This window comes from Oncorhynchus kisutch, unplaced genomic scaffold (assembly GCF_002021735.2).
Source record: "Oncorhynchus kisutch isolate 150728-3 unplaced genomic scaffold, Okis_V2 scaffold4055, whole genome shotgun sequence".
Lineage (NCBI taxonomy): Eukaryota > Metazoa > Chordata > Actinopteri > Salmoniformes > Salmonidae > Oncorhynchus > Oncorhynchus kisutch.
Window position 1 is genome coordinate 39,502 of NW_022266000.1, and position 23,496 is coordinate 62,997.

Below are 23,496 nucleotides of genomic sequence, written 5' to 3' on the forward strand. Positions count from 1 at the left end.
CATCCATTTCATGCTTTGAAATGGTTTGGAATTAGACAGTCCATTAAATGGATCATAGATAGTCTAGAAGCTGAGCTACTGAACCAGTAGATCTTATGTGAAGAGACATGTAAGTTCAATCCTTTATATCTAGATCTGTAGAATGACCATCCATATCACTCAGACTGTCCACACTGAAATCAACCTCCACACTGAATCGACCCCCAGCCAATCAGCTCCAAGTGATTTAAATATTGTAAATCTGTTCCCGTGTATAATAAAGAGATGTGATCATGAAGTGCCTTGTAAAAGTATTCATCCCCCTTGGCGTTTTTCCTACTAAGCTTCATTACAACCTGTAATTAAAATTGATTTTTATTTGGGTTTCATGTAACGGACAAAACACAAAAATAGTCCAAATTGGTGAAGACAAAAATATGTTGTTAATTAATTACTTAATTCCCCCCCCCCCACTAAATAAGATCTGATGCAACCAATTACCTTCAGAAGTCACATAATTAGTTACATAACATCCACCTGTGTGCAATCTAAGTGTCACATGATCTGTCACATGATCTCAGTATATATACACCTGTTCTAAAGGCCCCAGAGTCTGCAACACCACTAAGCAAGGGGCACCATGAAGACCAAGGAGCTCTCCAAACAGGTCAGGGACAAAGTTGTGGAGAAGTACAGATCAGGGTTGGGTTATAAAACCATATCCTAAACTTTGAACATCCCACAGAGCACCATTAAATCCATTATTATAAAAATGGAAAGAATATGGCACCACAACAAACCTGCACAAAACCCAGGCAAGGAGAACATTAATCAGAGGCAACAAAGACACCAAAGATAACCCTGAAGAAGCTGCAAAGCTCCACAGCGGAGATTGGAGTATCTGCCCATAGGACCACTTTAAGCTGTACACTCCACAGAGCTGGGCTTTATTGGAAGAGTGGCCAGAAAAAAAGCCATTGCTTAAAGAAATACATGATCATTGTGGGAGACTCCCCAAACATATGGAAGAAGGTACTGTGGGAGACTCCCCAAACATATGGAAGAAGGTACTCTGGTCAGTTGAGACTAAAATGGAGCTTTTTGGCCATCAATGAAAAAGTTGTCTGGCACAAACCCAACACCTCTCATCACCCTGAGAACATCATCCCCACAGTGAAGCATGGTGGTAGCAGCAGCATGCTGTGGGGATGTTTTTCATCGTTAGGGACTGGGAAACTGGTCAGAATTGAAGGAATGATGGATGGTGCTAAATACAGGGAAATTCTTGAGGGAAACCTGTTTCAGTCTTCCAGAGATTTGAGACTGGGACGGAGGTTCACCTTCCAGCAGGACAATGACCCGAAGCATACTGCTAAAACAACACTTGAGTGGTTTAAGGGGAAACATTTAAATGTCTTGGAATGGCCTAGTCAAAGCCCAGACCTCAATCCAATTGAGAATCTGTGGTATGACTTAAAGATTGCTGCACACCAGCGGAACCCATCCAACTTGAAGGAGCTGGAGCAGTTTTGTCTTGAAGAATGGGCAAATATCCTAGTGGCTTGATGTGCCAAGCTTATAGAGACATACCCCAAGATACTTGCAGCTGTAATTGTTGCAAAAGGTGGCTCCCACAAAGTATTGACAAGCATAGTAGTTAGTATAATGGTTATGCACGCTTGTTTCTTGTTTGTTTCACAATAAAAAAAAACATTTTGCATCTTCAAAGTGGTAGGCATGTTGTGTAAATCAAAGGATACAACCCTCCCCACCCACCCCCATAAAATCTATTTAAATTTGAGGTAAGGTAAGGCAACAAAATAGGAAAAATGCCAAGGGGGGGGGGGTGAATACTTTTATATACAAATGTAACCAAGGTTTGAAATGATTATGATGTAGTCAAATATTATCAGTATGGGCTTCTTGTGGTTCATTTGCAGTCCACAAATTATTTATTAATTATGTTCTAGCCCATGACCATCCGTCCAGAAAGAATCGGCAGCTGAATTTAGTTCCTGATTCCTGCTCTATTCCATCTTTCTTGAATTATTTTTTAATATATAAAAAAAATATTTTATAAAAATTCAATTGAGATGCAGCCTAGTGTGTGTTTACAATTCCCATAAAACATTGATTACACATAAAGCAAAATGCTTGGTTGAAAGTTTGTACTCAATTTTGATTTACAAAATGCACGTTACCCCAATATAATCTTATAAAAAAAGAGCAAGTCTAGCTAAGAGAAAATGCTGCCCAGCAACATTCAAACCAAAACAAATATTCATGGAAATATTTATCAAATTTGTCCCCCAAAAATTTTGTACAAAATTTTTTTCTATTGAATTTGACATTATTTTTTCAATTTAGTGTGATCTTCTGTTCAACAACACAGCACAACATGTTGAAGAGAATAGTTTCAATATGCCCATATTTGATATTGTTTCTCTTTTTTTTGTAGTGCCAAAAAAATAAGACATATTTGAACAGTGCACCCCCCCCCCCATGCAAACCACTTCCATCATGCTGCTTTAAAAAAAAATCAGGTTGTAGAAAAACAAAGATTACCATTTTTTTTTTGAAAAGATGCTTCAGAGGTTGAGAAAGAAAAAGGCCCTGTTTGGTGTGGCTATAATAATGGAATAATAATAATAATAATGTAATACTGGTAGCCTGAGGTACAGAAGTCTACAACAGCACTCCAAGAGACACCCTAGATGTTATATATAGTGCACTGCCTGTTGACAAGGCTCTACTCAAAAAGTAGTGCACTATAAAAATAAAAATAGGGGACAGGGTGCCATTGGGGACGCATCCTATAAATCACAGACACTCAACAGACAACGTCGACTCCTCTGGCCAGATACATCATCATCATCATCATCATCCTCATCACATCAGAATATGCCGTTGTTTTCAGAGACAATCCTACAGCTGGATAATAACTCAAGTCAACAACACAAAAAAAACACACACACACAAAAAAATCTGGTGTCTGCCTTTCTTTCTACACATTCTGACTGAGCCTCTGACTGAGCCTGCCTTTCTTTCTACACATTCTGACTGAGCCTCTGACTGAGCCTGCCTTTCTTTCTACACATTCTGACTGAGCCTCTGACTGAGCCTGCCTTTCTCTCTACACATTCTGACTCCGACTGAGCCTCTGTCTGAGCCTGACACCACTGGAGGCGGGAGCCAACGTGCCTCGCTCTGTTCTAGCGAGCCGGGGCCAATTAGGAGGTCATTTAGCATCCCCAACGCCCAGACAGACAGAATGGCTCATTGTCCTGTTGTTCTGTCTTTCTCTCCAGGTTTTTAGGGTTGGTTTGGAGAAAGGCTTAACTTTGAATTAGCGGCGGCCTGTGACGCCGTGCGAAACGTCTGGAGTTTAATCCCACGGAGGTTGCATGATAGTCTGGGCTGTCTAGTCTGGGCTGGGACACTCCTTAACTGCGAACACACCTCTGCCCCCCCCAGTCTGTATCCCAAATGGCACCCCAATTCCTTATTTAGCGAACTACATTTGTACCTTTTTTCTTTTGACCGGCGCCACATAGGGGTCGAAACTAGTGCACCGTCTAGGGAACAGGGCTCTGTTTGAGACGCCACCTCTGTCTATCTGGGTCTCTGACTGAAAGGGCTGGTCTGAGGCCTGTTGGAACTATGGGTAAATAAACACAGCGACTGACTGTATCTCACACAGGCCTGCAACCTAACTCGAGATTATGAAAAGCTCCCATTTGACGTCAACAACACGTCTTGAGCAAAAGAAAAAAGAAGGTTTAAGCGTTCTGATCTTAAGTTAGGCTTTGGGTCCGATCCGATCCTACCTCTTTGTATTTGGCTCTTGATATTTACAGTCCTCTTCTACCCAAAACAGCTCAAAACAGAAGTAAAGCCATTCGATTAGGACACAACAACAAAATATATATATATATATATTTAAAAATAAAAATGTACAACGTGTGCATATCTGAAGCCAACAGACGCATCCCAAAAAAATAAAAACAGGCATCATTCTGATGAACTTCAACCGTAGTGAATGTACTGACAATACTAAAAACGCCAGACAAAAATGGTAGCTAGTTCACCAAACATTCTTTTAAAAGGAACAAGAAACCAAAATAATAAAATATATACTATCCCCCCCCCTCACCCACATCATCATCTTAACTAGTGAATAGTTTATCTTGTGACTCAACACAACAGGGTCTCTTTAGAAATGTCTCCAAATTGTAAAAAAAAAAAAAAAAAAAATAAAATAAAGTCTGAACGCATAAAGAAGACAACAGTGAAATCTCTCTGCCAGTATATATCATCTCTGGGAGGAGCCAGAGGAAGAAACTCCAGTATGGTTTAGAAGCAGTGGCGAGCTGTCTATTTACCATCACCCTGGTTGACTCAAAATGGCACCCTATTCCCTTCATAGTGCACTACTTTAGACCAGGGCCCTATGGGGAATTAGGGTGCCATTTGGGAAGCACTCAACCATGAGGTATCATATTTCATGTCCCTGCCCTCTTCTCACTGGCTGTTGTTGTTGTTACACGCCCCATTGTTGTTGTTGTTGTTGTTGTGGGCGGGGCTGGCACCCTCCGCGCCAGGCGCTTGGACGTTGTCGGCCAGGTTGTGGGCGTGTTCCAGGAAGAGGTCCTTGAGGACAGACAGCTCTTTGCTGAGCAGCTTGATCTTGGCCTCCAGCCTCTCGTTCTCCTCTTTCAGCTCGTTGACACGTTGCTGCGTGTCTTGGGCCTTCTGCTTGGATCTCATCCTGCTCTTCTTAACCGCCAGGTTGTTCCTTTCCCGCCGCTGACGGTACTCATCACTGTCCTTGTCCCCCGACGTCTTCTTCATCTTGGCCTTGCCTCCTCCTCCTCCTCCTTCAGCTGGGGTGGCAGGGACTAGCTGGGGTACCAGCTGTAAGCTTCCTCCTGGTGGTCTTGATGTTGTTGTTGTTGCTCCACTAGCCTGGCCCTGGATCACACTAACAGTCCCCCTGTTCTGCTCCGTGTTTATCGTCTGCTGCGACCTCTTGCTCATTTGGTTCGGATCTGCTGACCGCTCGCCTCACTGTCCGTCTGCTATGACTGGCGTGCTGGTTGGGTGGCACTCTGGATGAATGGGTGTCTGGATGCACTCCTGTAGACTGTAGAGTTACTGGGAGTCTGGAAGGACAACGGAAATATGTTAGTCTTTCCCCGAGAAGAGAAAAAAAGATAATGAATCCCCTATTCAATAGGGTATTCATTATTAAAATAGGCTACAAACAGGTGACAGCTAAGAACATTCTAGACTATGAGCTTTTAGTCAGAACTAAACTAATTGAGTCAGGGTAGTCATGGAAACAGCACATTTAGTCAGAACTACTTGAGTCAAGGGTAGTCAGGGAAATAGCAGGACTCAACCTCAGTAGCACAATTATTATTATTATTTTTTACATTTAACTAGGCAAGTCAGTTAAGAACAAATGATTATTTACAATGACGGCCTACCCTGGCCAAAACCTAAGCCGGACGACACTGGGCCAATTGTGCGCCGCCCTATGGGACTCCCAATCATGGCCAGGTGTGATACAGCCTGGAATTGAACCAGTGGCTGCAGTGACGCCTCTAGCACCTGAGATGCAACGCCTTAGACTGCTGCGCTAACTCGGGAGCCACATATCATTTCTAGTAATCTTGAATTCACCAGAAATAAATAAATGAAGATCTGGGTCCACATGGGTTATGAGAAGAGATGAACGAGGAACTCCACCCTCTCTATTTACACGGTAAGGTCAAATGGGTCAGATGCCCCCATCAGAAATTCTAAATATTCGATCCATTTGTGAAATTGTGATTCGTCCAAATTACCAGTGAGGGAAAATCCAATCACTGGAACTATTGGTGCCCAGTTATGGAGACGGACCTACAGTCCCATGTATGTTCACAGTCTGACCCACCAGAGATGACGCTTATTCTAAAACACATGGGGGATTTATGAAAACAAGCTACAATGATGCAAACACATATCTAGAATATGTAGCTAAATAATATTGCGCATTTCATATTGACATTAAAATGTTGATGGATTTTTGTTGTTGTTGTGTAAACAGATCTGAGACAAAGTGGTGGTCTGGTTTAAGCCCCTCCCCCAATTTGCATTAATTCATCCAACATTTAGCTGTCGTCACAAACATATGTTATTCTCCTTGAGGGAATTCACCCACCAAAAAACATGTATCTATCATCACCAGCATGTTATTCTCCTTGAGGGAAAATTAAAACTCATAGTTAAACGTTAGTCTGATAAGGTCACACAGGGAGTTGTGTGTCTGACATCTCTCTCTCTCTCCCTGTCGGTCAGTTCAGCTGTCTGCTAGTTAACGGTAGTATTGCCGGTGATTGCATCATCGCATCCCTCCCTCCGTACATGGCAGATCTGCTTTGTGCCACCGGAGAGGAACTCCGTAGCCATGCAGTGGTAAGCAACAAAAACCCAGACGTTTTGGGATAAAAATACCGGTGAATTCACTAAAAAACACTAACACACAACGTTTTGACGTGAGACTAACTAGTTAACTAATTAGAACGTGTATGGAAATAGACAAACAAAGAGCCTATATAGAGAGATTTGGCAATAGCAGGAGGCGTGGAGCTTGGCCTGGAACTAGACAACTGGCTAACAGCTAGCTAGCATTTCCTTTACAACCGAAAATAACCTCACCTAACGTCAAAAAACACACACTTTGAACGCCACATCACTATATACTTTTAACATAGTTTATCACACCGCTGTTTAGTAAACTTATTTTAAGCATGCCTGGCCACAGTTAGTGTCTAAATTAGCACGAATATACCGTACAGTTTGTGGAGTCCTTTTAGCCTAGCTAGCTATTACCTTTTCCCCCCCATAGAAGATGACTTGGGAAAAAACATACCAAATCAACGACGTTACCTTGTCTGCTTTTTTTAAGGTGTCGTCAATTGCCCATCAAAAGTATAAAAAGTTGGGAGTAAATGTCCGTATTTTTCGTTGACCAAATAAGTTAGTTGATGAAGTCTTGTGTATGTTTTGTTGCTGCTCCAAGTATTGCGAAATCGTTTTGACCATATAGGGGCATCTACCAGCCCAGCCAATGAGCTTCGGCGGTGAGGATGGGTGACGCAATAAACTGCTTGAGTGATAGGTTAAACAACCAATGGGATGAACTATATTTGCATTTAGCTAGTGTTATTTATGTCATATGAAGAAGAAAATGTGTCGTGAGTTCACACAATGAATTCGTTCATTGCTAATGACCTGTTTCGGGGAAGAGACGCAAAATTCCAACAGTTGACATGAGTTAAAAAAATTAAGAATTAGTTCAATTATTTTTTTTAAATACTTAAATATACAAAATTGCTCTTGATATATCATATAATAACACAGTTGTGCATGTAAATAGCCTGCCATGTGTGATCTCCACATCTTTGGTGTGGTACCATCATCTTGGATCATCCACATTGTGCAGCACAGACACAGATTCACACAGACACAGATTTTTAAAGTAGCCTTCAACTAAAACATTGTACTCTTTTAGCCAAACAAATCCTTTTCAAATCACGTTGGGAAGCATAGATTCTAGCTTTTTTTATTACAAATCTCTCTCTCTCCTTCCCTCTCTCCTTCCTGTTCAGTACATTCCTGTGAACAACAGCCCATAAAAGTATATCGTTTTAATACACGTATCAGAGGGAGTGTTTAGTTTGGCTAATATGATTGGTCAGAAGTGGTAGACCCATGTGGGAATATTGCCATATTCACCTGTAAAACCCTTGTAAATCAATCCAATAACATATCTCAACATTATAGAATATTTCTGTTTGACAGACCACTAGGTGGTGCTAGACTATGCCACCACTTGAATTGATAAGGAGCCAAGGGGAACTCCAAAACATATAAGCCTTCAATTGAATGAAGATAATCAATATGGGGCGGCAGGGTAGCCTAGTGGTTAGAGTGGAGGGGTGGCAGGGTAGCCTAGTGGTTAGAGTGGAGGGGCGGCAGGGTAGCCTAGTGGTTAGAGTGGAGGGGCGGCAGGGGCAGCAGGGTAGCCTAGTGGCTGGGGTGGAGGGGCGGCAGGGTAGCCTAGTGGTTAGAGTGGAGGGGCGGCAGGGGCAGCAGGGTAGCCTAGTGGTTAGAGTGGAGGGGCGGCAGGGTAGCCTAGTGGTTAGAGTGGAGGGGTGGCAGGGTAGCCTAGTGGCTGGGGTGGAGGGGCGGCAGGGTAGCCTAGTGGTTAGAGTGGAGGGGCGGCAGGGTAGCCTAGTGGTTAGAGTGAAGGGGCGGCAACGTAGCCTAGTGGTTAGAGCGTTGGACTAGTAACCGAAAGGTTGAAAGATTAAATCCCCGAGCTGACAAGGTACAAATCTGTCGTTCTGCCCCTGAACAAGGCAGTTAACCCACTGTTCCTAGGCCGTCATTGTAAATAATAATGTGTTCTTAACTGACTTGCCTAGTTAAATAAAGGTATAATATCACATCTGATTATACATATGTATCCCTTTCTCCCACCTGCTCTCTCTCTCTCTCTCTCTCTCTTAGTGAACCTTTTGCACCTGGTATTCCGTTTGTGTCAACAGTGACCAGAGCCACCATGGAAATCGAGGCACCAACAGCATCGATGGATCCCAAGTTTAAGGATGGTATCGTCGTCCGTGCTGGTGAAACATTTGTTATCCGAGCGGATATCCTGGGGACGCCACTCCCCAGAGTCAAGTGGTTAAAAGACGGAAAAGAAATTGATAAAACCACCCCGAGAACGGAGGTCGTTAAAACGTTTGAACGTACCGTTCTAACAGTTCTAGATTGCGTCAGAGTGGACGGCGGACAGTTCGTCCTGAGTCTCAGCAATGTGGCCGGAAAGAAAGATATACCTGTCAATGTTAAGGTTCTTGATAGACCTGGTCCACCTGATGGGCCATTGAAGATAACTGGTGTGACTGCAGAGAAAGCCACGCTGCACTGGAGTCATCCGTTACAAGATGGCGGTGCCAGTGTTTCCCATTATATCATTGAAAAGAGGGTAACCAACCGCGTGTCATGGACTGTAGTCCAACCGGAAACCCAAGCAGTCAGCTACAAAGTGACTAAACTAGTACCCGGCACTGAGTACATCTTCAGAGTGAAAGCGGTGAATAGGTTTGGCACTGGTGAACCTCTTGAATCAGACCCGGTTACTGCATGTTGTCCTTTCAAGCCGCCCAGCTCTCCTTCCACACCTGAAGCAAGTGCTATAACAAGCGACTCAATGGTCCTTACATGGAATCGTCCAGAAAACGATGGTGGCTCAGAAATAGATGGCTATATCGTTGAAAAACGCGACAAAGACGGTGTTAGATGGACCAAGTGTAACAAGAGAAGACTTAACGATATTCGGTTCAGATGCACCGGACTCGCCGAGGGGCATTCCTACGAGTTCAGAGTATCTGCTGAGAATTCTGCTGGTGTGGGAGTGCCAAGTGAACCAACAGGATATATCAAAGCTTGTGACCCCTTATATCCACCAGGTCCTCCTTACAACCCTAGGGTGACAGACCAGTCAACCACAACCGTGTCCATCTCATGGGCAAAGCCCATCTATGATGGAGGAGCAACCATCAAAGGATATGTTGTTGAGATGAAGGAAGTAACGGAGGAAGAGTGGACAACCTGTACACCGCCAACTGGTGTGGAAGAAACACACTTCACTGTGAAAACGCTGAAGGAAAATGGAGAATACAACTTCCACGTCTGTGCGATTAACACTGAAGGAGTTGGGGAACCAGCGGATGTTCCAGGGACTGTAGTTACATCTGAAAGACTTGAGGCACCTGAGATTGAACTAGATTCAGAACTTAGGAAAATGGTGTCAGTTCGGGCGTGTGCAACACTGCGTCTGTTTGTCCCATTCAAAGGAAAACCTCAACCTGTAGTCAAGTGGTCCAAGATGGAAGGTCCTCTTACTGAGCGTGCACACATTGAGGTCACAAGCACCTACACAGTCCTTGTCATCCACACTGTCAACAGACTTGACACTGGCAAGTATGCGTTGACTCTTGAGAACGTCAGCGGTATGAAGTCTGCTTTCATTAATGTCACGGTGTTGGATTCACCAAGTGCCCCTGAGCACTTTGATGTCAAGGACATTACTAGAGATTCTGTATCACTATCCTGGGAGCCTCCACTGATTGACGGCGGAGCTAAGATCACACATTACATTGTGGAGAAGAGAGAAGCTCAAAGACTGGCCTTTACCAGTGTTTCCGAGAACTGTGGAAGAAATAGAATGAAGATTGACAACCTTATAGAAGGGGGACTTTATTACTTCCGTGTACGAGCTGTTAATGAGCTCGGTGTGGGTTTGCCAGCGGAAACACCAGAACCAATCAAGGTATCCCAAGCTCCTTTGCCTCCTGGTAAAGTCACTGTTGTAGATGTTACTCACGACAGTGTGAGTCTGTCATGGGAAAATCCTGAAGACGACGGTGGAAGCAGAATCAAATGCTACGTAGTGGAAATGCAAACCAAGAGCGATGACAAATGGACTGTGTGTACTGAGATACGGGGATTGAGATCAACTGTTGATGGACTCTTAACAGGTGAGGAATATTCATTTAGGATTAGTGCAGTCAATGAAACAGGCAAGAGTGAACCTAAGCTACTGGCAGAGGCTGTCGTAGTAAACGATGACACAAGGGAACCCATCATAGATCTGATGTGTAACACATTCAGTATCAAGGCAGGAGACGACCTGAAGATCGATGTTCCATTTAGAGGCAGACCTGAACCTGAGGTTTCATGGAACAAAGATGGTGTTGAATTGAAGGAGACAACCAGGGTTAGCTTTCTAACATCTAATAACTCATCACTAATCACTATCAGAAACACAACCAGGGAGGAATCAGGGAACTATGAGATCACCTTAAGCAACACAGTTGGTAGAAAATCAGCCATAATAGCTGTTGTCATCTTGGATAAACCTGGCCCACCTGGTGCAATCAAGGTAGATGAGGTCAACGCTGACTATATTTCACTGTCTTGGGATCCCCCACTCTACGATGGTGGATGTCCAATCAGCAACTACGTAGTAGAGAAGAGAGATACTACCACTACATCATGGAAGACTGTTTCATCCACAGTTGCCAGAACGTCTATTAAGGTTCCTCGTTTGACACAAGGCACTGAATATCAGTTCCGAATTGCAGCTGAAAACCGTTACGGTGTGAGCCATGCTGTGGAGTCCGCTTCAGTTGTTGCACAGTACCCCTTTGAGACACCTGGCCCTCCCACTACCCTCCGTGTTGCCCAAGCTACAAAGTCCTTCATGTTGGTTACATGGAATGAACCAGCCAGTGACGGTGGAAGTCCAATCATCGGTTATCACCTGGAAATAAAGGACTATAGCAGTATTCGCTGGACAAAGACTAACAGAGGACGTCTCATTGCTGAAACAGAATTTAAAGTGAATGGGGTTGAAGAAAGCTTGCAGTATGAATTCCGTGTTGCTGCTGAGAATATTGCTGGTGTTGGACCGTACAGCAAAGCCACTGAGCCTATAGCTGCAAGAGATCCATGTGATCCTCCTGCTAACCTTACAGTCACAGACATCACAAGATCTTCAATTTCTCTTACTTGGTCCAAGCCAGAGAATGATGGTGGAGCCAAGGTGACTGGCTACATTGTTGAACGCAGGGAGCTTCCAGATGGTTGTTGGCTGAAGTGCAATTTCACCAATCTCCAGGAAACGTGCTATGACATTGAAGGTCTTACGGAGGACATTCAATATGACTTCCGTGTTATTGCCAAGAACTCTGCTGGAGTACTCAGTGAGCCGTCGCAATGCACAGGTGCCGTCACAGTCAAGGATAACGTTATTTTACCTCGCATTGTCTTGGATAACAGGTATAAGAAATTAGTCGTTGTCAAAGCCGGAGATGTTCTGAGAATCGATGCAGATATTTATGGGTGCCCACGTCCAGTCATTTCCTGGTCAAAAGATGGTGAAAAGATTGAGATCAAGGCAAGAATAGAGATCACTTCAACACACACTACCACCACATTACTAGTCAGAGACACTATCCGAAGAGACTCGGGTCAGTACACTGTAACAGTGCAGAACATTGCTGGTACAAGGTCCCTGTCTGTAAACTGTAAGGTTCTTGACCGCCCTGGACCGTCCTCTGGGCCATTGGATGTGACTGGTCTGACCGCAGAGAAATGCACTTTGACCTGGGGACCACCTCAAGAAAATGGTGGTGCGGAAATTCTGCGCTATATAGTTGAGAAATGTGAAACCAGTCGTGTCACCTGGACTTCAGTATATGAAGACACGAAGGCTACAACACGCAAGGTCACCGGTCTGCGTAAAGGAAAGGAATACATCTTCAGAGTAAAGGCAGTGAATGAATATGGAGAAGGTGAAGCCTTGGAGAGTGAGCCAACCAAGGCCACAGATCCATTCACTGTCCCTGTTGCACCAACAGATGTTGAAATCACCAGCATAACAAGTGAGACAATGACAATCTGCTGGAAAAGACCTGAGTCCGATGGAGGAAGCAGCATTTCTGGCTATGTAATTGAGAAACGAGAGAAATTAGGAATGCGCTGGATACAGGTGAACACAAAGCCTGTGAATGACCTTAGGGTCAAGGCATCCAATCTCTGTGAGGGATGTGAGTATGAGTACAGAGTCTTTGCAGAAAATGTTGCAGGCTTGAGTCCCCCGAGTATTCCTTGTGAACGGACAAAAGCGGAGGATCCACAATTCCTGCCGTCCCCACCAGCTAAACCCAAAGTCATTGACTCAACCAAGACTTCTGTAACTCTTTCATGGAATAAGCCGTTGTTTGATGGGGGAGCTGCTGTAACAGGATACTGTGTTGAATATAAGAGAACGGATGAGGAGGACTGGTGTGTCAGTGTTTCAAACACAGAGAACACTGGATTCACTGTTGTTGGTTTGACATCTGGTGCAGAATATATATTTGTTGTCAAATCCATCAACAAGATTGGTGTCAGTGAGCCAAGCCCTCCTACTGATCCACAAGCAGCTGAGGACCGAGAAGAGGAACCACAGTTTAATATCAGCAATGCGATGCGAAAGACTCTTCTTGTAAAGGACGGCAGTTCTTTCACCTTAACTGTGCCGTTCAGCGGCAAGCCTTTTCCTAACGTTATGTGGGACAAGGCAGATGTTGACCTGAGAGTGAGGGCCAGTATTCATACCACTGATACCGTCACGTCTATCACGGTGGAACAAGCAACAAGAGACGACTCTGGAAAATATACAGTGACTTTACAAAACGTTGCTGGAAAAGTCACATGTACGTTAAATGTCAGGGTTCTTGACTCTCCTGGGCCACCGTGCCGTGTTGCGGTCAAGGATGTTACCAAGAGCTCTGCAACAGTTGCCTGGGATACCCCAGAAAACGAAGGTGGTGCTGCTGTCACCAACTACCTTGTTGATATTCGTGAGGTGAACAACAAGGGATGGACCAGAGTCACAGATTCATGTCCTCGTCTGACCTACAGAGTGTCAGATCTACAAGAGGGAGGTGTGTACTACTTCAGAGTCACTGGTGAAAACCAGTATGGAATCGGCTTGCCAGCTGAGACCAAATACGGAGCAATGATAACAGACAAGAGTGACCCGAAGCCACGGGCCAAGCCAGTAAAGGACGACACAATAGAACCCATCATAGATCTAATGAGCAACTCATACAGTGTCAAGGCAGGAGACGACCTGAAGATCGATGTTCCGTTCAAGGGTAGACCTAAACCTGAGGTTTCATGGAACAAAGATGGTGTTGAATTGAAGGAGACAACCAGGGTTAGCTTTCTAACATCTAATAACTCATCGCTAATCACTATCAGAAACACAACCAGGGAGGAATCAGGGAACTATGAGATCACCTTAAGCAGCACAGTTGGTAGAAAATCAGCCATAATAGCTGTGGTCATCTTGGATAAACCTGGCCCACCTGGTGCAATCAAGGTAGATGAGGTCAACGCTGACTATATTTCACTGTCTTGGGTTCCTCCACTCTACGATGGTGGATGTCCAATCAGCAACTACGTAGTAGAGAAGAGAGATACTACCACTACAACATGGAAGACTGTTTCATCCACAGTTGCCAGAACGTCTATTAAGGTTCCTCGTTTGACACAAGGCACTGAATATCAGTTCCGAATTGCAGCTGAAAACCGTTTCGGCGTGAGCCATGCTGTGGAGTCCGCTTCCGTTGTTGCACAGTACCCCTTCGAGACACCTGGCCCTCCCACTACCCTCCGTGTTGCCAAGGCTACAAAGTCCTTCATGTTGGTTACATGGAATGGACCAGCCAGTGACGGTGGAAGTCCAATCATCGGTTATCACCTGGAAATAAAGGACTATAGCAGTATTCGCTGGACAAAAACTAACAGAGGACGTCTCATTGCTGAAAAAGAATTTAAAGTGAATGGGGTTGAAGAAAGCTTGCAGTATGAATTCCGTGTTGCTGCTGAGAATATTGCTGGTGTTGGACCGTACAGCAAAGCCACTGAGCCTATAGCTGCAAGAGATCCATGTGATCCTCCTGCTAACCTTACAGTCACAGACATCACAAGATCTTCAATTTCTCTCACTTGGTCCAAGCCAGAGAATGACGGTGGAGCCAAGGTGACTGGCTACATTGTTGAACGCAGGGAGCTTCCAGATGGTTGTTGGCTGAAGTGCAATTTCACCAATCTCCAGGAAACTTGCTATGACATTGAAGGTCTTACGGAGGACATTCAATATGACTTCCGTGTTATTGCCAAGAACTCTGCTGGAGTACTCAGTGAGCCGTCGCAATGCACAGGTGCCGTCACAGTCAAGGATAACGTTATTTTACCTCGCATTGTCTTGGATAACAGGTATAAGAAATTAGTCGTTGTCAAAGCCGGAGATGTTCTGAGAATCGATGCAGATATTTCTGGGCGCCCACGTCCAGTAATTTCCTGGTCAAAAGATGGTGAAAAGAATGAGATCAAGGCAAGAATAGAGATCACTTCAACACACACTACCACCACATTACTAGTCAGAGACACTATCCGAAGAGACTCGGGTCAGTACACTGTAACAGTGCAGAACATTGCTGGTACAAGGTCCCTGTCTGTAAACTGTAAGGTTCTTGACTGCCCTGGACCGTCCTCTGGGCCATTGGATGTGACTGGTCTGACCGCAGAGAAATGCACTTTGACCTGGGGACCACCTCAAGAAAATGGTGGTGCGGAAATTCTGCGCTATATAGTTGAGAAATGTGAAACCAGTCGTGTCACCTGGACTTCAGTATATGAAGACACGAAGGCTACAACATGCAAGGTCACCGGTCTGCGTAAAGGAAAGGAATACATCTTCAGAGTAAAGGCAGTGAATGAATATGGAGAAGGTGAAGCCTTGGAGAGTGAGCCAACCAAGGCCACAGATCCATTCACTGTCCCTGTTGCACCAACAGATGTTGAAATCACCAGCATAACAAGTGAGACAATGACAATCTGCTGGAAAAGACCTGAGTCCGATGGAGGAAGCAGCATTTCTGGCTACGTTATTGAGAAACGAGAGAAATCAGGAATGCGCTGGGTACAGGTGAACACAAAGCCTGTGAATGACCTTAGGGTCAAGGCATCCAATCTCTGTGAGGGATGTGAGTATGAGTACAGAGTCTTTGCAGAAAATGTTGCAGGCTTGAGTCCCCCAAGTATTCCTTGCGAACGGACAAAAGCGGAGGATCCACAATTCCTGCCGTCCCCACCAGCTAAACCCAAAGTCATTGACTCAACCAAGACTTCTGTAACTCTTTCATGGAATAAGCCGTTGTTTGATGGGGGAGCTGCTGTAACAGGATACTGTGTTGAATATAAGAGAACGGATGAGGAGGACTGGTTCGTCAGTGTTTCAAACACAGAGAACACTGGATTCACTGTCGTTGGTTTGACATCTGGTGCAGAATATATATTTGTTGTCAAATCCATCAACAAGATTGGTGTCAGTGAGCCAAGCCCTCCTACTGATCCACAAGCAGCTGAGGACCGAGAAGAGGAACCACAGTTTAATATCAGCAATGAGATGCGAAAGACTCTTCTTGTAAAGGACGGCAGTTCATTCACCTTAACTGTGCCGTTCAGCGGCAAGCCTTTTCCTAACGTTATGTGGGACAAGGCAGATGTTGACCTGAGAGTGAGGGCCAGTATTCATACCACTGATACCGTCACGTCTATCACGGTGGAACAAGCAACAAGAGACGACTCTGGAAAATATACAGTGACTTTACAAAACGTTGCTGGAAAAGTCACATGTACGTTAAATGTCAGGGTTCTTGACTCTCCTGGGCCACCGTGCCGTGTTGCGGTCAAGGATGTTACCAAGAGCTCTGCAACAGTTGCCTGGGATACCCCAGAAAACGAAGGTGGTGCTGCTGTCACCAACTACCTTGTTGATATTCGTGAGGTGAACAACAAGGGATGGACCAGAGTCACAGATTCATGTCCTCGTCTGACCTACAGAGTGTCAGATCTACAAGAGGGAGGTGTGTACTACTTCAGGGTCACTGGTGAAAACCAGTATGGAACCGGCTTGCCAGCTGAGACCAAATACGGAGCAATGATTACAGGTATGCCAGAACTGATAATCCAAAAGAAAGCGTTCCAATATATATTTAAATTTTTTTAATTTTTGTATGTTTTTTATTTATTTTTAAAAGCAGTAAAAAAATAAATAATTCTTCTTGATTTCAGAAAAACCCAGCCCACCACAAACCATCGAAGTCACCGAGATCACCAAGGAAAGCGTGTCCTTGTCATGGATTAAGCCCGAGAATGACGGAGGGAGCAGAATCACCAGTTATCGAGTCGATGCTCTCGAGAACGGTCAGGATAAATGGGTGAAGTGTGGCGTCACCAAGACCGTCCACTTCGTGGTGTACGACCTGAAGGAAGCTACTCAATACTTTTTCAGAGTTCGTGCTGAAAACCACGCTGGATTCAGTGACCCTACAGAAATGGCTCTCCCTGTGTTAGTTAAAGGGCAACTTGGTGAGTTGTTGCCCAGCCCTACATTTACAGTTACTAAGGGTAGAGAATTGCTGAGCATAAACCAAGATAGATGGTTTCCCACATTCATAATCCAAAGATAGGAAGTTTACCACATTCATAACCAAGACAGATAGTTTACCACATTCATAACCAAGACAGATAGTTTACCACATTCATAACCAAGACAGATAGTTTACCACATTCATAACCAAGACAGATAGTTTACCACATTCATAATCCAACGATAGGAAGTTTACCACATTCATAACCAAGACAGATAGTTTACTACATTCATAACCAAGACAGATAGTTTACCACATTCATAACCAAGACAGATAGTTTACCACATTCATAACCAAGACAGATAGTTTACCACATTCATAACCAAGACAGATAGTTTACCACATTCATAACCAAGACAGATAGTTTACTACATTGTGGAAAACAAATTCTTACATGTAGATTGTTTCATTTTGATCTGATATCTTCAACAAGTCTTCATCTATCTTTCAACAGAACCTCCTGAAATGAACATGAACAAGTTCCCTGACAATATGGTCTACGTCAGAGCAGGATCAAACCTAAAATGCCAGATCCCACTTACTGGGAAACCTGCGCCAAAGATTTCTCTTTCAAAGGACGATGTGGTGTTGAAGTCAACGATGAGATTCAACTCTGAAGTAACTCCTGAATATCTTATCATTAGTCTTCGTGAGAGCACCGCTACTGATTCAGGAAGGTACGACATATGTGCCTCTAACACCAGCGGAGCCTCCAGGTCTTTTGTGACCATCGTGGTCCTGGATAGACCCAGCGCCCCAGTTGGTCCTATTGGAATATCTGAGGTGACCGAGGACAGTGTGAGTCTGACGTGGCTTCCTCCTCGGTATGACGGCGGAAGCCCCATCACAAACTACATAATAACGAAACGAGAAACGACAAACGCCGACTGGACCGAAGTCTCGTCGGTCGTTGTGAAATGCACAATGAAAATCATGAAGCTCATAACAGGACTGGAGTACCAGTTCAGAATCAGGGCTGAAAATCGCTACGGCATCAGTGAGTACAGCGACTCTGCAACCGTCAGAGTGGATCTCAACTACAGTAAGTTTTATACTACTCTATTCACGTTTTATCTTTCTATTCTCTCTCTCTCTCTCTATATATATATATATACATGTATATACATGTGGCGGCAGGGTAGCCTAGTGGTTAGAGTGGAGGGGCGGCAGGGTAGCCTAGTGGTTAGAGCGTTGGACTAGTAACCGGAAGGTTGCAAGTTCAAACCCCCGAGCTGACAAGGTACAAATCTGTCGTTCTGCCCCTGAACAGGTAGTTAACCCACTGTTCCTAGACCAGTTAACCCACTGTTCCTAGACCAGTTAACCCACTGTTCCTAGACCAGTTAACCCACTGTTCCTAGGCCAGTTAACCCACTGTTCCTAGGCCAGTTAACCCACTGTTCCTAGACCAGTTAACCCACTGTTCCTAGGCCAGTTGACCCACTGTTCCTAGGCCAGTTAACCCACTGTTCCTAGACCAGTTAACCCACTGTTCCACTGTTCCTAGACCAGTTAACCCACTGTTCCTAGACCAGTTAACCCACTGTTCCTAGACCAGTTAACCCACTGTTCCTAGACCAGTTAACCCACTGTTCCTAGGCCAGTTGACCCACTGTTCCTAGGCCAGTTAACCCACTGTTCCTAGACCAGTTAACCCACTGTTCCTAGACCAGTTAACCCACTGTTCCTAGACCAGTTAACCCACTGTTCCTAGACCAGTTAACCCACTGTTCCACTGTTCCTAGACCAGTTAACCCACTGTTCCTAGACCAGTTAACCCACTGTTCCACTGTTCCTAGACCAGTTAACCCACTGTTCCTAGACCAGTTAACCCACTGTTCCTAGACCAGTTAACCCACTGTTCCACTGTTCCTAGACCAGTTAACCCACTGTTCCTAGACCAGTTAACCCACTGTTCCACTGTTCCTAGACCAGTTAACCCACTGTTCCTAGACCAGTTAACCCACTGTTCCTAGACCAGTTAACCCACTGTTCCTAGACCAGTTAACCCACTGTTCCTAGACCAGTTAACCCACTGTTCCTAGACCAGTTAACCCACTGTTCCACTGTTCCTAGACCAGTTAACCCACTGTTCCTAGACCAGTTAACCCACTGTTCCACTGTTCCTAGACCAGTTAACCCACTGTTCCTAGACCAGTTAACCCACTGTTCCACTGTTCCTAGACCAGTTAACCCACTGTTCCTAGACCAGTTAACCCACTGTTCCACTGTTCCTAGACCAGTTAACCCACTGTTCCTAGACCAGTTAACCCACTGTTCCTAGACCAGTTAACCCACTGTTCCTAGACCAGTTAACCCACTGTTCCTAGACCAGTTAACCCACTGTTCCACTGTTCCTAGACCAGTTAACCCACTGTTCCTAGACCAGTTAACCCACTGTTCCACTGTTCCTAGACCAGTTAACCCACTGTTCCTAGACCAGTTAACCCACTGTTCCTAGACCAGTTAACCCACTGTTCCTAGACCAGTTAACCCACTGTTCCACTGTTCCTAGACCAGTTAACCCACTGTTCCTAGACCAGTTAACCCACTGTTCCACTGTTCCTAGACCAGTTAACCCACTGTTCCTAGGCCGTCTTTGTAAATAAGAATGTGTTCTTAACTGACTTGTTAAATAAAGGTTAAATACATAGAAACATGTAACTGACCACTAGGGGGCGCTGCACTATGCCACCCCTTGAGAACGTGTTATTGTAACATACCGATTAATGCTAAATGTTATTTTCTTTCGTCTATAGCCGTCCCTGAATCTCCGTCACCCCCTATCGTTACGTCTGTAACCAGAGAAAGCGTCACCGTCGCCTGGACGGAGCCGAACTGGAATGGAGGAAGACCAGTCGTTGGATACCATCTTCAGATGAAGGACAAGAACAGCATCCTGTGGCAGACGGTTAACAAAACCGTTATCCGTGCCACACACTTCAAAGTGACCAACGTCATCGTTGCTGGTCTCATCTATGAGTTCAAGGTGGCAGCGGAAAACGCAGCTGGATGCAGTCCCCTTAGCAAGATCTCAGACGCTGTGCTGGCCATTGATGCTTGTGGTAAGGCGACTTTCGTTACTTTCAGTAGTGGTTGGTCCATCACATTACTCTATCCCCTAGTGGTTGTCCATCACATTTCTTTATCCCCTAGTGGTTGGTCCATCACATTTCTCTATCCCCTAGTGGTTGTTCATCACATTACTCTATCCCCTAGTGGTTGTCCATCACATTTCTTTATCCCCTAGTGGTTGTCCATCACATTTCTTTATCACCTAGTGGTTGTCCATCACATTTCTCTATCCCCTAGTGGTTGGTCCATCACATTTCTCTATCACCTAGTGGTTGTCCATCACATTTCTCTATCACCTAGTGGTTGTCCATCACATTTCTCTCTCCCCTAGTGGTTGGTCCATCACATTTCTCTATCACCTAGTGGTTGTCCATCACATTTCTATATCACCTAGTGGTTGTCCATCACATTTCTCTATCACCTAGTGGTTGTCCATCACATTTCTCTATCACCTAGACCAGTTCCTAGACCAGTTAACCCACTGTTCCTAGACCAGTTAACCCACTGTTCCTAGGCCAGTTAACCCACTGTTCCTAGACCAGTTAACCCACTGTTCCTAGACCAGTTAACCCACTGTTCCTAGACCAGTTAACCCACTGTTCCTAGACCAGTTAACCCACTGTTCCTAGGCCAGTTAACCCACTGTTCCTAGACCAGTTAACCCACTGTTCCTCGACATTTCTATATCACCTAGTGGTTGTCCATCACATTTCTCTATCACCTAGTGGTTGTCCATCACATTTCTCTATCACCTAGTGGTTGTCCATCACATTTCTCTATCACCTAGTGGTTGTCCATCACATTTCCTATATTTACAACTGTATTTTAACCTATAAATCTTTGTTGTTGTTGTTTGTTGCAGAGCCTCCGACCAACGTGCGGATCACTCACATCAGAAAGACTTCCGTCAGACTTGAATGGCTGAAGCCTACTTACGATGGTGGTAGCAAGGTAACAGGATACCTGGTTGAGAAGAAAGAGGGCGAAAGAGACAGGTGGACGAAGGCCAACATAACCAACGTTTCTGACACACACTACACTGTGACCGAGCTGAACGAGGGTGTGGTTTACGAATTCAGAGTCGTGGCAAAGAATGCAGCAGGATCAGTCAGTAATCCGTCCGTCACTGCCGGCCCGGTGATGTGTGTGGACACGGACGCTTACGAAGGAGATTAGATGGTTTGATTTGATTTTTTTATTGTCAGAGGCTTTGCTAGTATTGTTGTGAAAAGTGGTCGAAGTCGTCCAATTTGCATTTGTTTTTTTTCTTTAAAAGTTGAGATTTACGTAGTTGATGTGGTTACTGAAATAGCTATTTGTTTTGATTTGGTAGATGATATTTCTGTTCTGATAGCTGATTTTAATAGCAGAAGTGTGTCAGATAACGGTAGTGGTGTTGCCTCTACTCTCTCAGCAGGTAGCCTAGTGGTTAGAGTGAAGGGACGGCAGGTAGACTAGTGGTTAGAGTGAAGGGACGGCAGGTAGACTAGTGGTTAGAGTGAAGGGACGGCAGGTAGACTAGTGGTTAGAGTGGAGGGACGGCAGGTAGACTAGTGGTTAGAGTGGAGGGACGGCAGGTAGACTAGTGGTTAGAGTGGAGGGACGGCAGGTAGACTAGTGGTTAGAGTGGAGGGACGGCAGGTAGACTAGTGGTTAGAGTGGAGCGACGGCAGGTAGCCTAGTGGTTAGAGTGGAGGGACGGCAGGTAGACTAGTGGTTAGAGTGGAGGGACAGCAGGTAGACTAGTGGTCAGATCGTTGGGTCAGTAACCAGCAGGTAGCCTAGTGGTTAGAGTGTTGGGTCAGTAACCAGCAGGTAGCCTAGTGGTTAGAGCGTTGGGCCAGTAACCAGCAGGTAGCCTAGTGGTTAGAGCGTTGGGCCAGTTACCAGCAGGTAGCCTAGTGGTTAGAGCGTTGGACTAGTAACCAGCAGGTAGCCTAGTGGTTAGAGCGTTGGGCCAGTTACCAGCAGGTAGCCTAGTGGTTAGAGCGTTGGGTCAGTAACCAGCAGGTAGCCTAGTGGTTAGAGCGTTTGGCCAGTTACCAGCAGGTAGCCTAGTGGTTAGAGCATTGGGTCAGTAACCAGCAGGTAGTCTAGTGGTTAGAGTGTGGACCAGTAACCAGCAGGTAGCCTAGTGGTTAGAGCATTGGACCAGTAACCAGCTGGTAGCCTAGTGGTTAGAGCATTGGACTAGTAACCAGCAGGTAGTCTAGTGGTTAGAGTGTTGGGACAGTAACCAGCAGGTAGACTAGTGGTTAGAGCGTTGGCCTAGTAACCAGCAGGTAGCCTAGTGGTTGGGCCAGTAACCAGCAGGTAGCCTAGTGGTTGGGACTAGTAACCAGCAGGTAGCCTAGTGGTTAGAGTGTTGGGTCAGTAACCAGCAGGTAGGCTAGTGGTTAGAGTGTTGGACTACTAACCAGCAGGTAGCCTAGTGGTTAGAGTGTTGGACTACTAACCAGCAGGTAGCCTAGTGGTTAGAGCTTTGGGCCAGTAACCAGCAGGTAGCCTAGTGGTTAGAGTGTTGGGTCAGTAACCAGCAGGTAGGCTAGTGGTTAGAGTGTTGGACTACTAACCAGCAGGTAGCCTAGTGGTTAGAGTGTTGGACTAGTAACCAGCAGGTAGCCTAGTGGTTAGAGTGTTGGGCCAGTAACCAGCAGGTAGCCTAGTGGTTAGAGCATTGGGCCAGTAACCAGCAGGTAGCCTAGTGGTTAGAGCATTGGGCCAGTAACCAGCAGGTAGCCTAGTGGTTAGAGCATTGGGCCAGTAACCAGCAGGTAGCCTAGTGGTTAGAGCATTGGGCCAGTAACCAGCAGGTAGCCTAGTGGTTAGAGCATTGGGCCAGTAACCAGCAGGTAGCCTAGTGGTTAGAGTGTTGGGCCAGTAACCAGCAGGTAGCCTAGTGGTTAGAGCATTGGGCCAGTAACCAGCAGGCCGTCATTATAAATACTATTTTTTTCTTAACTGATTTGACTAGTTAAATAAAGGTTTACTAAAATATTTAATAAAACTCTCGGCATCTGTCAGTCTCTGTCTTTCAATTTAATTTAAAGGGTTTCTCTCTCTCTCTCTCTCTCTCTCTCTCTCTCTCTGTCTCTCTCTCTCTCTCTCTCTGTCTCTCTTTCTCTTTCTCTCCTCTAATACCATTCCACTATAATTTGTGAATAATAATCAAGACAATAATAATAACAATAACAACAGTAATACTAATAATCAATAACAATAACAACAGTAATACTAATAATCAATAACAATAACAATAATAACAGCAGTAATACTAATAATCAATAACAATAATAATAATAATAACAACAGTAATACTAATAATCAATAACAA

General features: G+C 44.9%; 2 protein-coding genes across 4 annotated transcripts; one reads left to right on the forward strand and one right to left on the reverse strand.

Moving 5' to 3' along the window:
* Positions 1–339: 339 nt before the first annotated feature.
* On the reverse strand, positions 340–7,071 carry cebpg (CCAAT enhancer binding protein gamma). 3 transcript variants are annotated; one of them, XM_020477120.2, is made up of 3 exons: positions 6,913–7,069; positions 4,461–5,141; positions 340–4,389 (listed from the first exon to the last, which is right to left on the reverse strand). In XM_020477120.2, exon 2 carries the CDS (start codon positions 5,014–5,016, stop codon positions 4,501–4,503), a length of 516 nt encoding a protein of 171 aa, XP_020332709.2. In that variant the 5' UTR covers positions 5,017–5,141; positions 6,913–7,069; the 3' UTR covers positions 340–4,389; positions 4,461–4,500. The 3 variants fall into 3 exon arrangements, with proteins under 3 accessions (XP_020332709.2, XP_020332708.2, XP_020332707.2); XM_020477119.2 differs by having other exon boundaries at positions 340–5,141; positions 6,896–7,071; XM_020477118.2 differs by having other exon boundaries at positions 340–5,141.
* LOC109885281 (titin) lies at positions 6,311–23,185 on the forward strand. The gene is made up of 6 exons (XM_031822065.1): positions 6,311–6,438; positions 8,539–16,604; positions 16,729–17,025; positions 17,542–18,129; positions 19,847–20,152; positions 21,025–23,185. Exons 1-6 carry the CDS (start codon positions 6,431–6,433, stop codon positions 21,336–21,338), a joined length of 9,579 nt encoding a protein of 3,192 aa, XP_031677925.1. The 5' UTR covers positions 6,311–6,430; the 3' UTR covers positions 21,339–23,185.
* Positions 23,186–23,496: the final 311 nt, after the last annotated feature.